Below are 16,927 nucleotides of genomic sequence, written 5' to 3'. Positions count from 1 at the left end.
CATTGCATAACAAAATGGATTAAAAATTAAAGAGCCTGTAAAATTTTGCAGTTTGAAGAACCAGTGAATATTTTGCCCATTGCTAGTGCTGCTGTTTACACAATTTTAAGGCTCACCAAAATATTTATTTACACATTTCCCTTTCATTAAGAGGTCCTGAGTTAGAAACTATATTTAGGCCCCACTGTGTGGAGTTTGCATGTTCTCGTGCAATTAATCGCGATAGAAAATCGATGCTTCACTGCGTCCTGAGGGAACAAACACACTAAAGGTTACACAATGTTTTTCCTTGTCATTTATTCTGCATACAGGTGCTTGCAAACAAGACCACCAGTCTCCTGTTACTGGATGGTCATCATTATAAACAATACAATAAAAGGATGAGATGACAACAGAGGCAAAACACACACGCAAAAAAAAATAAAAAATTGGGTACACAAAAATATTAAACTCAAACCCAGGAGAAACCACATGAAAATGTGCAACAAACATTGTCACACATTTGGAATAATTACAACAAAAAAAAAAGTTAGGCAGCAGTCTTAGAGGATGACAAACGACCGTTACTTAACGTGTGAAGCGACCGTGACATTCAATGATTTGTCATCAACAATCAAATCGGATGTCTTTCCTCCTTTCCCCAAAGATTTTCCAAACAAGTGCCAACAGGGGGGCACAAGAGTAAAAACAACATTCACGGAAACGAGGGGGGGGGTGAGAACACAGATCACTTGACATGTCGATTTCTACGCACGTGACTCCTCTGAGCGACACTCTAAAGATCAAGTTGTTCAGGTTAACTTTCTTTCGTAATTTGTAAAATCACTCTTCGATTATGTTCTTCTTACCACCCTGTCAGTGCATTGACATTTTTGGAAAGTTTTACAAGTGACACTTGATCAGCGGGTTAGACGGTTACGTTGCCAAAGGAGGGAGATCGACTTCATTTGCAATAATAAGCATTTTTGACTTGTGTTTTGCAGCTACAACTAAAAAGATCAGAACTAAAAAACAAAAACATGGAATGGGAGTGAATGAGGACAACCGGAGGTTGACAAGCAACACAAAAGGGAAACGTGTTGCAAGAGGACACAGCGAGTTGATCAACAGGAATGTTCCATGTTGGGCTGATTTTCTCCCTCCAATGGCTATGAATTGCAAAGATGAGCACTGAAGTTTTACTTTTAAGAATCCAATTTGTGTTTGGAAGGAAGGGGTGCTCATGGCTGTTTCCTGTTTGGGGAATGACAAAATAGGGTTGGGCGGGAGGAGGTTCGGGGGTCAGTGTCATCGGTGAGGGGGGGAGGGGGATGAGGTCAGATTCGAGGCAAGTACTTCTCAATGAAATCCTTCACTGCCAGCATCTCCTGCAGAGGAACAAAGGCACACAACCAAAAACCGTTAAGTTGATCTTGTGTTATCGTCACACGCCCCCTAAAAAACTATAAGCACGACACCTGAGGGCAGGACGCGTGAGAGACCCCCGGGTAGGTTTTGAAGGTGATCATCTGCGGGTTGATGATGTATTTGAGCTTCTCGGCCGTCATGGCGCCAAACTGCACGGGGATCATTTCGTCCTTCTCACCGTGGCACTGCAGGATGGGCAGGTTCTTGCTGCCGCTTAACGCCTTCACAAAAGAGACGCCACGCATCAGCGTGAACGTTTCGCTCGACTTGGATCACAAACAAACTGGTGTACCAAAGGGAAGGTCTTGTGAAGCGGCAGCCAGCAGCTGAGGGCCACCACGCCGGCCAGTTGGTGCTGGCAGGTCAAAGCGGTGTACAGGGACAAGGCCCCGCCCTGAAGGAGGAAGCGAGTGAAATCAAACAAAAGTGAAGTGGTGAGCTGCGTTCTTGAGGAATCATCGGACAACAAAGAAAACGTGCATATGGGATCCAACCTGAGAGAAACCGCCGAGCATGATGCGGTGTGGAGGGATCCCATTTTTGCCCTCATGCTCGATGATGGCCTTGACTGAAGGGAAGGCGACAAAAGTGCCAAAATTGTTTGAACAGTTTGAAATGAGTTTATTTTTTTGTTATCTAAACGGTCACTCGAATCGACTCACTGTCATCAGCCGCCTTTTTGATTCCGTATTCGTCCTCGGGGGCTTCGGGGCTGAGACCCTTGAGGTCGAACCTGCGGCAAAACACAAACCATCAAATGTTGCCGTCTGTTTCGTTGCGCTTGCCCTGGAAACGGCGCTTCTTACCAGGCGGGCATCGTGGCGTTCATGTTAAGGGTGACGGGGATCATCGGCCTGGGGGGAGGTGAAAAGACAAGACGTGTGGATTCAGGTGACCAGCTTGGCTTGTTTGGACGGAACAAAGAAAAAGAAGGAAGATAATCCCACTGTGGAGCGAGACTCCTTCTTTGGACACTCACGCATGAGGGCAGATGAACTTGACGTGAGGCAGTTGGATCCCCGTCAAGGTGTCAACCCACCCGTGCCTGAAGAACAAAAACCTCATTAAATCATGACAATAACACTTTGCAATTGCCTTTAAGATGGGCGATTTTATGAATTCTCAGCATGTGCATGACAACACGGAATTGACAGAAGGGGCCTCTTTTGCTCAAACAAAGCTGGTCTTGTATTTGGAAAGAACCGGATGTCGCAAGAAGAAAGATGTCCTTCGCTGTCGCTGCAACGGTGCGGTGCGACTACTCCACTTAAATTTGCCCCAGTTTAAATACACTGTGGGTAATTTGATTTATTTTTAACCCAGACTGAGACGCTACTTACCCTGTGTCTCCCAATCCATGAAGGAAAATTACCTGTAACAAGAAATGGAAAAAAAAAAAACGCTTATGAAATCAAATAAAATCCAGAAGTACACTACATGGATTTTATGTCTACTTGCGATGGAAGGCAAATTGAGTTATAAGAACTCACCGCTGCGGTCTCCTTCTCGTTCCCGGACACCGTCACAGCCTCGGCGAGCAGCGGCGCAGACATGTTGTTGCCACACATACACCGTGAGAGTCTGCAAACACAAACGAGGACGCAAACTTGCAATGCGAGCGCATTCAAACTGTTTATTTTAATCAGCGCCAACCATGTTAGCATTGCTTGCTTCATACTTTCCCCACACAGGGAAATCTAATTCGATACACAGGCTGTTAAGTTTGGTTTCAGTTGGCCCCACCTGCCTATTGTATCGAGATAACAGTTTGGGGCACCCAGTTATGAGACGGCAAAGTCGTAAAAGTCTCTCCTTGATGTTCTTTGACTATGTGATGATGCGGACTCAGGCGGGGCCTGACGGCAAGCGGAAATGCAAAAAGTTAATGTGTAAACCTCCCACTGGATAATCCTTGCCCTTAAAAGTTAAGATTTCAACTGTATCCGGTCCGGGTGGCCTACACAACTGCGTGACTTACTCGTTTTTACATAAAATTTTAATGGAATGCTAGGAAACAATGGCCCACGCTCGCCACTGCGGGAGAAGGTCAGTAGGTCAAAATCGAGATTTCAGATGGCCCATATAAGGCGTTTACAATTAGCATCAAGCTAGTGGACTAATTCAACACATTCAATAATGGTGGAATGCCAATAGACCTCGTGCAGATGGCTGCCAAACAGGAGGATAATCAAATGCGGCACTGAGTGACAGCCCCCCCCCTCTCTCTCTTTCCTCCACGCACCATACAACCGCAGTTTCGCGAGCTACAACAACGAAAGGGGGAACCGGCGCGGAGGCGGAAGCGGGGCGATGCGCGGTTATCAAGCCGGATGAGGACAATGGTGAATGGTGTATTCTTCATTTCTCGTGATGGCTTTCAGCAGTACAATAAAACTCTCAATGCCACTGACCCATCATCCCTTTGACGTGGATTAAAATCCCGATTAATCCCCCCCCCCACCAACCCACACACACACAGACAATGTTAGCATGTGCTAAAACAATAACTATTATTGTCTGCTACCGGCGTCTCCGTCCGTGTGTCAGTCCGCGACGATGAGGAGCTCAAACGACGCAAAACAGCCGCCGCGGGTCTCAAAGAAGATCCGAAAAGGAATGAAAGAATAGCTCAGCGAGTAAAACGCGGAGGAGAGTTTGAGGGGGTTGAAGCCGCGGCCCGCTAGTAGCTCAGTGAAATTGTTCTACTCACCGCTCGATGTTGTTCTAGTTCACTACCAAGCGGAACTTCCGGTTGACATCCGCACAAGCGAGGGGCGGGGCTTGTTTTGACGTCATCCAAAACCACGCCCATAATCATAAACCATGATATAAAAAAAATGAATATAAACGAAATAAAAATTGACCAGTGTATCAAATAACGCGAACTGAAATAATTTTCAATCACAACTTTTCAAGCACCTTTGTGGGAAAAGTAATTCAACAACTGCTCACCTGATTGTCAGTTCTTAGCATTTTATTTGAAATAGATTACAAACTCTGGTGAATTCTATCTCTATTGGCAAAGAAACACCCGTGAAAGCTCATCAAACTTAAGCGCTCTGCGTCTGCCTCGCACTCGACCAGTTCGCCAACAACACGCGGCCGCAAATGAGTCATTGCGCTGGCTTGCTCTGCGACAATGACAGCCTCCTTCTCTTCATCCTTGGGCGAGAAGCTTCAGGAAATAAAGTTGGTTTGCGGGACAATGCTCTCCACCTTATGATCGGCGGGATTCGCCGTCGCCTCGTAGGTGCAGATCGTCACTTCGTGTCTGTGAGCCTTCAGAAGAGGGAAACGATAGTCAGCAGCGTTCGATGAAGCAAAATGTTTTAATCAACTCTGACCTCTGAATATTCTCCCCTGAGGCCGATGTAGTAGATCCGGGTGCTTTCGGCACCAAAGTTCTTGGAGATGTGGATGGAGAGGTGCTCGACATTGGAAAAACGAGCAATCCTGCAAGTCAAATGTAGGGGGAATAAAAATAAAACAGAACGCCCGGTCCATGCGTCAGTAATTCGAGCCGCGCTGAACGAAATTCACTTGGTGGGGTACTCCAGCTGAGCGCCGGGGTCTCGGTTGAGTCTGAAAGCTTGTTCTGGTTCTCGGCCGGTGTCGTCAAAGGACATATGAGGGATGTTCTTGTACCTGGAAGGAAAATATTAACGTAATGAATCGAATATATTGCACAATACTTGAAGACAAAGTAAAATGTTGAGTCATATTTTCGATTAATCCGATTTTTTTCCCATCACAATCAGACCCCAGAAGAAAACCTGAGCACTCACAATCGTATCTCAGCCGGATGCGAGTCGTCATCCTCTCCGGAGATGATGATCCCTTTCAGTTTGACGCTGCCAGTAAACCTGAGAACAGAAAGAAATGAAAAGCAAAACAAAATGAGACGCAGCAAAAAGCTGCAACGCAACTCTGCCGCGACGAATAACCCCTGACACTTGCAAAACTGTGAAATTTGACAATTCCTCCTCTGTGTAAGCGATTAAAACTCACGGGATATTGAACAAGAGCTCTTCGTCTGTGTCACTCTCCACAAACTGGATGGGGGGGAAAAAATAACACTAGTTACTACATGGCCGAATAAATGGCTTCAGTTTTGCGGCAATTGTTGAGCTTTAAGCAACATATATGATATAAAATGTACAAAAAAACCATATATATAGTGAATAATAATGCTCACAGGCAACATATTCTTTATTCTATGCAGAAACAACCAATATTCCTACAGTTTACATTTTGTCTTTAATATACTGCCCTCTGGTGGCCAAGGTGGTATGCCTAAATGGCTAATCAATGTTTCAATCGAAATGGCGTTTTCTTACCTTGTCGCGGTCCTTCCGCTGGTCCCACGGCTTGAACACCAGCTTGCCGTCGCCGTCCCTGCTCTCGTTCAAGCACTGCAGCTTGTCGGTGTCGATGCGCCGATACAGCCCATACTCGACGCCCCTCTCGGCTGGTTCGTGGGCGCCCTCGCAGCTGCAGCCGTGGTCGTGGTGGTGATGGCCGGACATGGAGGTGAAAGACACGGGGCTTTTGCGTCCTAAGAGACCGGTAAAGTGCTAAATGGAGTATGGGACTGAGACGCCAAGGCTCCTCGAGGATTCTTGCAATATCCTCGGGACGGAAACAAGTTATACTTTCGGGTGCGAGAAACGCCGACTTCAAAACAACGCAAGGTTGATGTTTACTTCCGGGTCGATAGTTTCAAAATAAGATTAATTTTCAACAGCGGTTCTTCAGTCTTTATTTAAACCATTCGTGGGCCAAACCTTGTTTTTATTTATTCATTCCTAGAGTTATGTCGACTAAATTATTACTTTCTCCCTCATTTATATTTTATTATGACGTAATTTATTCTGTTATTTCCGAAACATTCATTTTAAATTGAATTGACAAAACAAAAAAAAACAAAAAATCTAAATATGTTATAAAGTACTATTTCTACACTACAAAGTATAGTTTAATTATATAATTCACTGTAATAATGGAAAAGTATTTTAAATTCATGAATGTTTTTAATGTTATTGGCAGTCAATAAATTAACCAACTATGTAACGTGCATAATTAGGAATTGACATTTCCACCTTCTAATCTTCAGAAAATTATAGCATAAACTCACACGACAACAGGAGCACACAGTTTGGGCAAAAAATTCAAATTTAATAAAAAAATGACCATAGAACATTTATTAAAATCTAGTAAAATTACAGGTTTTCCATCTACTTCCTTTTTGCGCACCAAAGACAAGCAAGGGGCATTTGATCTACGTCATTAATAGTGTCATAAATACATCTCTGAAAATAAACTAATTGTGGGTTGTTTTCCTCATCTTCTGGTTTGTCACAGTGAAGCAGATAAAGTGGATATTTACACACGGGGGACACGCACAAACAGTGGACAGCAGGAAAGAAGACTTTAAAAAGAGCAGTGAGTTGATCCTTTTGAGCCCCCCCCTCATAAAAAGTCAAAACACTGTATTGTGTGACTTCAGAGCAGTCAGTGAATGCTTTGCGTCATGCACTCAATTTAAAAGACAGTCATCACGTTTTCATTCAAAGCGGATATAAATACATAAAACAAATGAGCAATTCCTTATTAATTTTTTTTAAAAACAATGTTGGTGTATAAGAGCCTCAGACCTGGCAAGGGAGATAATACTCAAAATAACATTTGCATGAAATGGGCACAAAATAACATTTGCATGAAATGGGCACAAAATAACATTTGCATGAAATACTCATTTGTGGGTCGATCCTATGAACAACTTGGACGTCTGGGTGAGCAAATCGAGCGCACCTTGTATAATTCCTCACGTGCGTTGTCATAACTTACCCAAACGTCCAGGAATGCAAACATTAATAACTAATTTGTGCACAGGTTATACCAAATTGGTGGCCACAAATTTGTGGGCGGATATTTCTTCTTTCCACAAACGAGTAAATGATTTCACCCCGCATGTTATGTCTGGTGTAAATTTGTGCAATGTTGTCCTAAAATGAGCGTTTTGTTTCCACACTGAAACAGCTGTCATTTAAATAGCGATTTAACAACAACAACACAAAAGCCCAAGTCAAAAAAAAAAAAATTCTACCCCTTTTCCTCCCGTATTGATCCTGCAAAAGTTCATGTTTAGCCGCAAGACAACGCCTTGGATAAAAAGCTTCGATTCGGAACATTTATCGGCGGGAGAATCTGTTCTTGAAAGCTTTGATAGTTTTGGCCATCATGGGGGCGATTTCTGGAGGTTTAAAAAAAAAAAAAAGACAAAATGAAATGTTGAAGTGACTCGACAAGCAACATTTGAAGACTTACTTTTCACTTGGGGCTTTTCCCGGAGGGCCTGTCGTTCTCGTAAGGCTCCGGCGCTCAATGCTGGGGATTGCGACGATCCGGGTGAAGTGTTGAGGAGTGACGAGGACGACGACGGCGGACTGGACCTGCCGGAGTAGTCGGTGGCCGGTCTTATTCTGGAAGGAGAGCCAATAAAATCTGATTTTATTTCTTTCTTATGATCTTTGAATGTTTCCGGATGTGTTGCTGACTTGATAGGCGTGGCGGCGTTGACAGAGTCCGCTGAAGAACCGTTGCTGGTCCCAAACCTTTCTTGCCGGCGGCGGACATCCCGAGGCGGCTTGGCCACGGAGTTGACGTACGCCATCTTGACTTGCCGCTCTGCCAGACAAAGAGTAATCTGACTACTTTGCAAAGTTACTTTTTCAAGGTAACCGTGGCGACACTGAAAAGGGGCGGGTCATATTGTGACAAGCTAATCCACCTTTGGGCTTGTTGGCGTGCGCCATGCTAATATTCTGTGTGAGCCGGCGCAGGCGCGCCTCCCGCTCGTCGTGCAGCCGTAAGTACATCTCCCGCCAGGACTCGTATTCCTGGGGCGTCTCTCGCTTGAAGTCGCGCTGACAGTGACGCATCCACAGTTCGTTCGAGTCCTCTATGAACCACTGGGCAAACGGCATGAAACATTTGTTTACGATCACCGTGGATACCGTAGGCCCAAAATGGCTGCCATATTTATGCCATTTCAATTGTGCACGTTTGACTTAAATAGGACATATAGGCTTGGTCAAATTTGACACACGTGTGGAAGATATGTCGATGTTTGAATTTATAGACAAAATAAAGGAGCAAGCTAATGTGTGAGACCTGATTGCTCTGCTCGATGCGGTACAGCTGCTCCGGAGTGCAGCGCTCCAAGACCGGCCCCAGGATCTCAAAGGGGACGCCTCCCACCTCATCGATGGCTGAAAGAGCGGCCGACACGCTCAGCGGTTCCGTTCAGGAGCAGAAGAGTCACTTGGACTTTCGGTTGGTCTGATTGAACTCACAGTCAATGTTGTTCTGCAGCACGCGGATGCACTGCTCGTAGAGCGTCATCATCCGTGGGAGGTAGGCGGTCTTGGATCCCGAGTAGACCACCATCTTGGAATTGAAGCGCTTGCCCGTGAAGCCGGCGTCCTCCTCGTCGTTGAATACGGGTCCTGGAATGAAGAGTCGGGCAATTGTGAGGCGCAACGACGACATCACCGATAGAGTCAACCACTCCCAGTTAGCCCCGCCCCCTTTACCCATTTCAACCTATTGAAACACACGCAAACTTTCTCATCTTGTCGTTTACCTTTCCGCCTCTGAGGGGACAACGGCGTGATGTCGAAGGAAGGCAGAGGTCTGTAATCGGGCTGGATGTCCGGCAGGGGGATTTCGGGAAGTGACAGGACGGCCTCTACCACCTGTCGACGAAATGTGGTTAGGGGGACGCTGAGCCTTATTAAATCACAGCTGCATTAATGAAGGGAAAACATATTTCAAAATTAAAAATCACAATTTACCCTTTTTCGTTTTTCCGGCACAGTGGAAGAGGCGCCCGAGTGAGACCTCTTTGTGCTCTGCACGCCGTTTGCTTTGCTCCTTTTGGAGGACGAAGGCAAGGACGAGGAGGCGGGAGATTGAGCGTCGCGTCTGGAAGACGTCGGCTTTGTCGTAATCGTGGCGGTGGCGGCGCGAGCGTGCGAGGATGAAGATGCCGGTGTGCTCTTCTTCTTCTTCTTCTTTGCAGAAGACGTCGGCGCGTCGTAGGTGAGGAAGGACTCAAAGGACTTGGTGGGCGTCTCAAAGTCATCGTTGCCCTCCTTGCTGCCCGGCGAGTCCGCCTGTGCTTCTGCTCCCTTCCTGGCGTCGTCCCGCTTCCCGCCGTCTGACTTCCTGCCATGCTTGGCTGAATTTGCGGGCGGACTGCGTTCCCTGTCGGCGTTGCGCTTCTTTCCATCGCCGCGGCTCGTGGGCATGTGCCTCTGCCGCGTCTCACTGTCCTTGCCGCGGTTCGAGTGGTCGCCGTGGTGGTGGTGGTTCTTGTCAGCTTTGCTGGGCTTGCCATGTTTGCGAGGAAGCGGCGGCATACGGGGAGGGGGCGGAGGAGAGGGGCTGGGCTCGGGTTCCGGCCCGGGGCTGTCGTACTTGTCGGACTGGTCGCTCCCAGGCTGCGGGGGGCTGTACTGCAGGCGCCGGGGCGGTGAAGGTGAGTAGTTGGTGCGATAGCCTCGCTCCTCTTCTTCTTCGGCGTAGGTATCCTCCTCTTCATCGGGGGAGGGGTCACGACGCCGTCTACTAACGGCCACATCGGCACTTCGAGAATGTGGCCGTGCTGGCTCTTTCACCTGACTGCTGCTGCTTCGACTGTCGAGAAATAAGAGAAAAAAACGAGCGAGGTAATGGTTTTCAATCCAGAGCTTGTGCAGATCGACAAATGATCAGCGTACCTGTCGGCCGATTGCGGGACGAGTTTCTTCCACTTGGCCACCAGGTTTTTCGCCATCTCGGCGGCTACTTCATGTTTGCGGAAGGAGTTCACAATCTTTCCCACTCCAGTTGCCTGGACAACACAAAGCGTTACTTGAAATCCAAAGCCAGATGAATGCATAAGGACACACAGGTAGGTTAAGCTCACCACCAGAATGTCGACGGTCATCGGCAGCTCGCGGAGTCTTTTGAGCGTCTTGAGAAGCTAAGACATGAAATACAGAAAAGAAAAAAAAAACTTACTGGATTGCAGTAGATAGTCTCGAGCTGCTTTTGACTATAAATATTATAAGAAGCACATAATAAACAGCTACCATAACTGAAGTCAGCATTCCGATTTTTTTTTTTTTTTTAATGTATGTTAGCACGTAGGCTTGCGACTACAATGACCTACAATGGTCCATATCCTTAATCAACCTAAACATCAATTTAAATGAACTGTGGGGGGTTTCCTGAATAAAACAAAAGCAACAGTCCTTGACTTAAGTCAGGTGCATTCTTACAAAATTTAAATAGGCAGTTAATTCTTTCTTTTTTATATGTTTTTGTTTTTGTTTACATCTTTCGCATGTGACTATCAAACGATGCTTTCAAATGACATCGGAAATTAAGGAACTATACCAGGCATCTGAACAAAAGCATCTCAATAGATGTGTTAACATTGTATATTAACTAGAATACATTGAAGGATATTGAAATAAGACAAAATGAGTCTTATTATGACATTGTCGGCCCAATATTGGGGCGAGATACGGATAGAAATGAATAAAACAATACAAGAAAACAAATGATTGGATGTAGCAGTCAGGTGCGTACACTACAAAAAAACAATAAACAAATGTATGTACAGATATTAAGTCAACATTAGGAATGCTATTAAAGGGTTGTTCTTTAAATGCAAACATAAGACTACTCTAGAACTGAAGATTAAGTAATGTAATAACGTAATACTGCTTGATCATATCGATATTACTAATATAGTACAGTGTCGTCACATGATGGCCCAATAATCCCGATGTCTATGAACGCATCGCTTCAGATCCTCTGCCGGACCTGCCAAGGCCTCCGCTACATTCGGGGTACTGTTGACAAATGGCCTCGGGTTGGCAAAAGCTCACTGTTAAACACTTCACCGAACCCCTCGCTCACATCTGCATATGAGTTACCTTGCGCGGCTCCGGGCTCTCCATGAGCCGGGACTGAAGTCTGTCCACTGTTTCCACCAGCTCCTCCGCCATGTTTACTGCTGGCAAATGCTGGCCCCGGAAGTGGCTTCACCTCAACGTCAGCGGCGAGGCAATGTTTCCGCTTGTTATTTTGTTATTAAAAATTGGATTGAGGTGCGATGGAAGACTGTAACATATAATCTGACGTTTAAAAAAAATCAGATCAGCAAATAATATTAAATGTTTACGGAGTGCTCATGGAAACCGGAAGTAGTCAGAGCAGCTGAGAACCCCCACCTGCTTACGTCAGCAAGTGTTTACGTATTTTTTTCTTTTGTTTGTATGAATTTATTTGATTTTAAAAACTTAAAACATATGATTTATTCATTTAATGGATTTAAAAAAAAAAATAGAACTGATAACGTAATGTAATGAAAACATGTTAATGTAAAAGGAAAAAAATATACAGAATTTCGTCAGACTTTTTAAAATACTAGTCTTTAATATAACTGACCGGATAATCACGTGAATTATTTTTCTGAAAGAGTGGTATTTTTTTTAATATCTTTTTAACGTTAAATATCTTTATTTTTATTACGTTCACCGATAACACGCTCAACCGCTTGGGGGCAGCAGATACATCAGTAAGACTATATTTAGTGTATATTGAGGTGAAAAGGCCAAAATTGAGCTGAAAGAAAATTAATTACCAATTTTACATGACACATTGTTTTAACTTTTTTTCTTTGGAAAACATGAGAAGCTTCATTTTGAACACTCAAATCACACAAGCCTGAAGGCTCTGGGTGTTGGGTCTGCACTAAGGGGGCCTCTTATGGGTTATTTCTGGCACAGCGGAGACTGTGGTGCCTCTATTTGGACATGGAGGTGGTTTGATGTGCTCTCGAGGAGGCAGTGCACACATTGCATGTGTTGAGGGGGTTGAAGCCTACGTCACAACTGCAGCTTGGACCCTATGACATGGACCAACACAAACAGACACAACACGGCACCCTGATTGAGTGACAGGTGGACAGAGTGGTGAGCAATAAGTGGAAACATCAACAAAGCAACAGAAAGGGGAAAAGGGTTCAAGTCCAGCGGAGAGGAAGGTAAAACGACTTGTTTTCATTTATTAGATTTTAATCAGGCAGCATAACAGCCTGGTGATGTGGTTCTCAAGTTTTACAGTAGCATTATAGGCCCAAAGGGCTTCTTGGAAAAAGAAGACTTGCATGCTAAATGCCATAGCGGGCTAAATTTTTGTTTCCATCCAAGTGTAACTGACGTAAACAAACTAGCAAGCGCGCCAACACTTTCCGATGATATCAGCACAAATGGGAACATGATCCAATGCACTCGAATGTAAGCGACCGCAGCATGAGATCACATCGAGTGGAGGTGTCATTTGAAATAGCTCAGATCAGAGGACCCACACATGGAGGACAAGATGGGGGTGACCCGGGTGCAGCTGTTGGCTAGGTCCTTTTGGAAATAATGTCAGACGGCCCGATTTATCCGAGCCAAATGGAGTTGCCGTCATTTCCCTCTGAAACCACCGTGACAATTATTTCATACAGAAACACTGCAAAGTTTCACACTAATCCAAAGCTGCAAAATTTGTGCTTGACTTCACTATCACAGGGGAAAAGTTGCCCATGTTAGTATTGCTCATGCAACAAAATTTTCCCATCTTTGTAGGTGCAGTGTGTTGTGTCCAAACGTCAGATAAGGAGGAAGAGCAAAGGAAAGACAGAAGGAAGGAATTGTTTGGTATCTGACAGAAAATTCTTAAGATTAGCGAGCAACAGGAAGTGAGATGGCCCCCAAGAAGAAGACCCTGCGTGTGAAAAAATCACCTCCGGACCAGGTCGTGGTGGAGACGACCTCGCCGACCCTGAAGGTGGAGCGGCGCGACGGCGGCGTGGTAGTGGTGGTGGAGAGCGCCGTTAAAAAGATTGAGCAAATGGCGGCGTTGGACATCGCCCAGCTGAACAGTCTCAACCTGCCGCTGCCGCCGCCCGTCCTCAAGGTCGGCGAACGCGGGCTGGGGCTGGGCAGCGAGCTCACGCGCCCGCTCCACGGCAACGCCATGCTGGAGGAGCTCAGCAAGATGCGCCAGGAGAAGTGAGTTCAACAATTGTTATCTTGGAAGAAGGTCATCTGACGCAAATAAACGGGTGATGTTCCTCATTAGGTTCCTGACCGATCTGGAGTTGAGCTGCAAGACCAAATCTTTTGACGTCCACAAGCTGGTGATCTCATCCATCAGTCAGTACTTCAGGGAGATCCTGGCCAAAGATCCTGACATGAAGCGTCTGGAGCTGCCTTCCCTTTCGCCTCTTGGTAGGACCAAAACGGCATCCAAACCAACAAGCTAAAAACATCCAGGTCCAGCAGGGGTGTGTAGACTTTTCCTGGTGTGCCCATCAGGTCTTGCCAATGTGATCACGTTCGCCTACCTTGGCCGGGTGCACATGTCGTTGTACACCATCGGTTGCACGGTGTCGGCGGCGTCCACGCTGCAGATTCCGCAGCTCCTCAAGATGTGCACCGAGTTCTTGCTGGCCGAGCTCAACGTGCAGACGTGCGTGTACGTGTGGAACATCGCCGCCGCCTACGGGCTGCCGGCCGTGTGCGACGCCGCCCGCCGCTTCGTGCTGGACAACTTTGTGCAGTTTGCCGACACGTCGCTGTTCACGCAGCTCACGCTGGAGCAGATCTGCGCCTTCCTTCAGGACGATTCCTTGGTGCTGCCCTCCGAGATGGTCACCTTCCAGGTACACGCCATCCGCATTGAAGCGTTTTGCTCGCGAATGAACTTCAGATGTTCGAGTAGGCTTTTCCTGACAAAAATGGGATTACATCGTTAAGAATAAAAACAAAAAGTAAAGCAAGATAGTTAAATAGATACTAAACAATCCTAAACCCGACCCGGGCTCTAATAGGGGAGGAATTTCCCACATGGCTCGGCGGCCTCAAGTCTATTTTCATTCGAGCGTAAAAACAGAACAGCGAGCAGCTGCAGCTCCAGTAGGTGACACCAGAAGAGTCGCGCTGCATTATAAACACCACCAATAGGGGGTGTCCTTGTCCACATTACAATAAAGCTGCATTTTTCAAATAATTAAAAAAGTAAAATTTTTTTTTGAACGTGTGAAAGTCAAACTGACCCGATGTTTTGGCGCCGCATTTTCTTAGCTGGCTATGAAGTGGCTGGACTTCGAGGCATCCCGTCAGCCTCACGCGGCAGCGCTGCTGTCTCACGTCCGCCTGGAGACCATCCCGGCGGGTGAGCTGGTGAGCCAGATCCAGACAGTGCCCCGCATGATGCAGGACCCGCAGTGCCACCGCCTGCTGGTGGAAGCCATGAACTACCACCTGCTGCCCTACCAGCAGAATGCCCTGCAGTCCCGCCGCACTCAGGTCCGGGGCAGCCAGCACGCCCTGATCGCTGTCGGCGGGCGTCCGTCCCTCACCGAACGCGCCCTCAGCCGCGAGGTCAGTCTCACCGCATCAATCCATTTCCCTCACATGGAAATCGCACCTTGACCTTTGACCCCGTCCGATGAGCAGGTGCTGTGGCGGGAGCCTCGCGAGGGCGGCGCGGCCTGGCGTCATCTCACCCAGCTGCCGGCTAAGAGCTTCAACCAATGCGTGGCGGTCATGGACGGCTTCTTGTACGTGGCGGGCGGCGAGGATCAGAACGACGCCCGCAACCAGGCCAAGCACGCCGTCAGCACTCTGAGCAGGTCAGAGACGGCCGAGAAAAAAAATTGAAACAGTCACTTAAGGGTTTAAATAATCAAAATTGCAAAACAATTTCGTTTTGCAGATACGACCCTCGCTTCAACACGTGGCTGCACCTGGCCAATATGCGGCAACGCCGCACACATTTCTCGCTGTCGGCCAGCGGGGGGCGCTTGTTTGCCACAGGCGGCCGTAACGTGGAGGGCCTGCTGGCCACAGTGGAGAGCTACCTGCCCTCGGCCAATGCCTGGCAGATGCGGGCCCCCATGGAGGTGCCGCGCTGCTGCCACTCCAGCGCCACCCTGCCGTCAGGCGACATCCTGGTGACGGGCGGCTACGTCAACTGCGCCTACTCGCGCTCCGTGGCCTGCTACAGCGTGGAGGGAGACACCTGGAGCGAAAAACCCGCCTTGGAGATGCCCCGTGGTTGGCACTGCTCCGCCACGCTGGGCGGCAAGGTGTACGTGGTGGGCGGGAGCCAGCTGGGGCCCGGCGGTGAGCGGGTGGACGTCCTGGCTGTGGAGGTGTTCTCCCCTGAGGGCGACGGGGCGTGGAGTCGCGCCGCCCCGCTACCCCTTGGCGTGAGCACGGCCGGTCTGTCCATCCTGGGGGCCGACACGCTGTACCTCATCGGAGGCTGGAACGAGGCAGAGAAGCGCTACAAGGCTGCAGTCCAGACCTACGCCCCGGCGACGGACAGCTGGGCCCGCGCGGAGGACCTGCCCGAGCCCACGGTGGGGGTGTCGTGCTGCGCGCTGGCCCTGCCGCCGCGGCACTTGCCCCGCCGTCAGCAGCACCGCAACACACCTGCCCACGAGGAGTCGCAGCCGCAACAGCCAGCCGGGAAGAACCTGAGCGGAACGGCGCCACCACAAAGCGTCACAGCGTAAAAACATCTGCCGAAGACAGCCGGCTGGGTCGGCACTTCTGCTCAACGTGATATTCATCACTGATGGAAATCAGCGCAGAAAACCATATGGATTGCAATCAAATGGCGCCATTGGGACATTTCCTGATAAAACTGATTAAATAAGCATTGATCCAAACCTACAAGTAATTAGACAATAAAATTTGGAATGAAATGCATTGTTGTGACTTAAGCCTGGTCACATTAAAATGTTTCAATTAGCGTAAACCTTTTGATTAAATTCAAGTACAGCAGTGAACGTACACTGACTGATTTAATTCCAGTCACTATATTTCAAAAAAAGATTAACACTTGCGGTGTGCGCCATGATCTAAGAGGGATGAAAATGAGCGATATTTTGGCGAGGGGAATCTCCCGAGAACGGGAAAGCGGGAGCAGGGATGATGAAAGAGGAAACGAGATGAGTGGAAGCGCTTGGAATGTTTCCATCAAACCGGGAGCCAATCGGCCAGCGACGACAATTCGCTTCTGTTGCAGCATTTCGGGGAGAAGGAAAATATGGAAGAAAAAATATAGATGTGGTGATTTATATGTTGGCAACATCACAGTTAACGTACTGTTTAAGACGCAATGAGAGGAAGAAACAAGCCGTGCCTTAAAATAAGTGAAACATGTTCAGTACAGTGAACCGGTGAGACGCCAATTTGTTAAGAACAGGGAGGGGCCGAGTCAGCTTATCCTCACCCTTGTGTCGATGACTGTCAAATTTTGGGGTTTCACTGAATAAAACGCAAATTGAATGAAAAGTCGTCTTCTATATTATCCTCACTGGGAATGATGTTTTTTTTTGCTTTTCCGTCAAGACTTTCCATCTGCATAATACAAAATTTATGACATCAGCTAGCAAACTTTT

At 47.4% G+C, this 16,927-nt stretch overlaps 5 protein-coding genes and 1 long non-coding RNA gene across 7 annotated transcripts in view; 2 read left to right on the top strand and 4 right to left on the bottom strand.

Annotated features, from left to right (window-relative positions):
- The window catches only part of LOC119130302 (H-2 class I histocompatibility antigen, alpha chain-like), a 346,995-nt gene that overhangs the window by 247,500 nt on the left and 82,568 nt on the right, over positions 1-16,927 (bottom strand). The window lies entirely within an intron of this gene.
- LOC119130478 overlaps positions 1-16,927 on the top strand; it is a 340,541-nt gene that overhangs the window by 244,737 nt on the left and 78,877 nt on the right. The gene's annotated exons all lie outside the window — the stretch shown is intronic.
- Positions 281-4,223, bottom strand: lypla2 (lysophospholipase 2). 2 transcript variants are annotated; one of them, XM_037264204.1, is made up of 10 exons: positions 4,118-4,223; positions 2,898-2,988; positions 2,748-2,779; positions 2,387-2,452; positions 2,214-2,261; positions 2,070-2,140; positions 1,902-1,975; positions 1,700-1,801; positions 1,458-1,628; positions 281-1,367 (listed from the first exon to the last, which is right to left on the bottom strand). In XM_037264204.1, exons 2-10 carry the CDS (start codon positions 2,973-2,975, stop codon positions 1,317-1,319), a joined length of 693 nt encoding a protein of 230 aa, XP_037120099.1. In that variant the 5' UTR covers positions 2,976-2,988; positions 4,118-4,223; the 3' UTR covers positions 281-1,316. The 2 variants fall into 2 exon arrangements, with proteins under 2 accessions (XP_037120099.1, XP_037120100.1); XM_037264205.1 differs by lacking the exon at positions 4,118-4,223 and adding an exon at positions 3,932-4,110.
- Positions 4,361-6,135, bottom strand: pithd1 (PITH (C-terminal proteasome-interacting domain of thioredoxin-like) domain containing 1). Its single transcript, XM_037264223.1, has 6 exons — positions 5,745-6,135; positions 5,416-5,459; positions 5,193-5,270; positions 4,948-5,052; positions 4,752-4,860; positions 4,361-4,686 (listed from the first exon to the last, which is right to left on the bottom strand). The coding sequence occupies exons 1-6, from the start codon at positions 5,931-5,933 to the stop codon at positions 4,585-4,587; spliced, it is 627 nt and encodes a 208-aa protein (XP_037120118.1). The 5' UTR covers positions 5,934-6,135; the 3' UTR covers positions 4,361-4,584.
- On the bottom strand, positions 6,562-11,509 carry eloa (elongin A). Its single transcript, XM_037263905.1, has 11 exons — positions 11,397-11,509; positions 10,379-10,435; positions 10,191-10,303; positions 9,264-10,107; positions 9,053-9,164; positions 8,763-8,915; positions 8,581-8,678; positions 8,198-8,378; positions 7,965-8,094; positions 7,735-7,889; positions 6,562-7,660 (listed from the first exon to the last, which is right to left on the bottom strand). Exons 1-11 carry the CDS (start codon positions 11,466-11,468, stop codon positions 7,599-7,601), a joined length of 1,977 nt encoding a protein of 658 aa, XP_037119800.1. The 5' UTR covers positions 11,469-11,509; the 3' UTR covers positions 6,562-7,598.
- klhl43 (kelch-like family member 43) lies at positions 12,285-16,820 on the top strand. The gene is made up of 7 exons (XM_037263898.1): positions 12,285-12,508; positions 13,098-13,523; positions 13,594-13,742; positions 13,830-14,176; positions 14,598-14,897; positions 14,973-15,148; positions 15,232-16,820. The coding sequence occupies exons 2-7, from the start codon at positions 13,216-13,218 to the stop codon at positions 16,034-16,036; spliced, it is 2,085 nt and encodes a 694-aa protein (XP_037119793.1). The 5' UTR covers positions 12,285-12,508; positions 13,098-13,215; the 3' UTR covers positions 16,037-16,820.

This window comes from Syngnathus acus, chromosome 11 (genome assembly GCF_901709675.1).
Source record: "Syngnathus acus chromosome 11, fSynAcu1.2, whole genome shotgun sequence".
NCBI lineage: Eukaryota > Metazoa > Chordata > Actinopteri > Syngnathiformes > Syngnathidae > Syngnathus > Syngnathus acus.
The sequence above is the reverse complement of the archived record's forward strand: the minus strand, read 5'-3'. Positions and strand labels throughout refer to the sequence as shown.

Bases quoted from the DNA above. Each gene is read 5' to 3' on its own strand.
- klhl43 (XM_037263898.1), top strand. From the start codon at position 13,216: ATGGCCCCCAAGAAGAAGACCCTGCGTGTGAAAAAATCACCTCCGGAC. The intron at 14,177-14,597 runs GTACACGCCATC...GCATTTTCTTAG, and splicing joins CCGAGATGGTCACCTTCCAG to CTGGCTATGAAGTGGCTGGA. The intron at 14,898-14,972 runs GTCAGTCTCACC...TCCGATGAGCAG, and splicing joins AACGCGCCCTCAGCCGCGAG to GTGCTGTGGCGGGAGCCTCG.
- lypla2 (XM_037264204.1), bottom strand. From the start codon at position 2,975: ATGTGTGGCAACAACATGTCTGCGCCGCTGCTCGCCGAGGCTGTGACG. The intron at 2,262-2,386 runs GTGAGTGTCCAA...ACCTCCCCCCAG, and splicing joins AAGTTCATCTGCCCTCATGC to GCCGATGATCCCCGTCACCC. The intron at 2,141-2,213 runs GTAAGAAGCGCC...GTTTTGCCGCAG, and splicing joins AACGCCACGATGCCCGCCTG to GTTCGACCTCAAGGGTCTCA.
- pithd1 (XM_037264223.1), bottom strand. From the start codon at position 5,933: ATGTCCGGCCATCACCACCACGACCACGGCTGCAGCTGCGAGGGCGCC. The intron at 5,460-5,744 runs GTAAGAAAACGC...CCCCCCATCCAG, and splicing joins AGCGGAAGGACCGCGACAAG to TTTGTGGAGAGTGACACAGA. The intron at 4,861-4,947 runs GTGAATTTCGTT...TTTGACTTGCAG, and splicing joins CAGCTGGAGTACCCCACCAA to GATTGCTCGTTTTTCCAATG.
- eloa (XM_037263905.1), bottom strand. From the start codon at position 11,468: ATGGCGGAGGAGCTGGTGGAAACAGTGGACAGACTTCAGTCCCGGCTC. The intron at 8,679-8,762 runs GTGAGTTCAATC...CCGCTCTTTCAG, and splicing joins GCTGCAGAACAACATTGACT to CCATCGATGAGGTGGGAGGC. The intron at 7,661-7,734 runs GTAAGTCTTCAA...TTAAACCTCCAG, and splicing joins GGAAAAGCCCCAAGTGAAAA to AAATCGCCCCCATGATGGCC.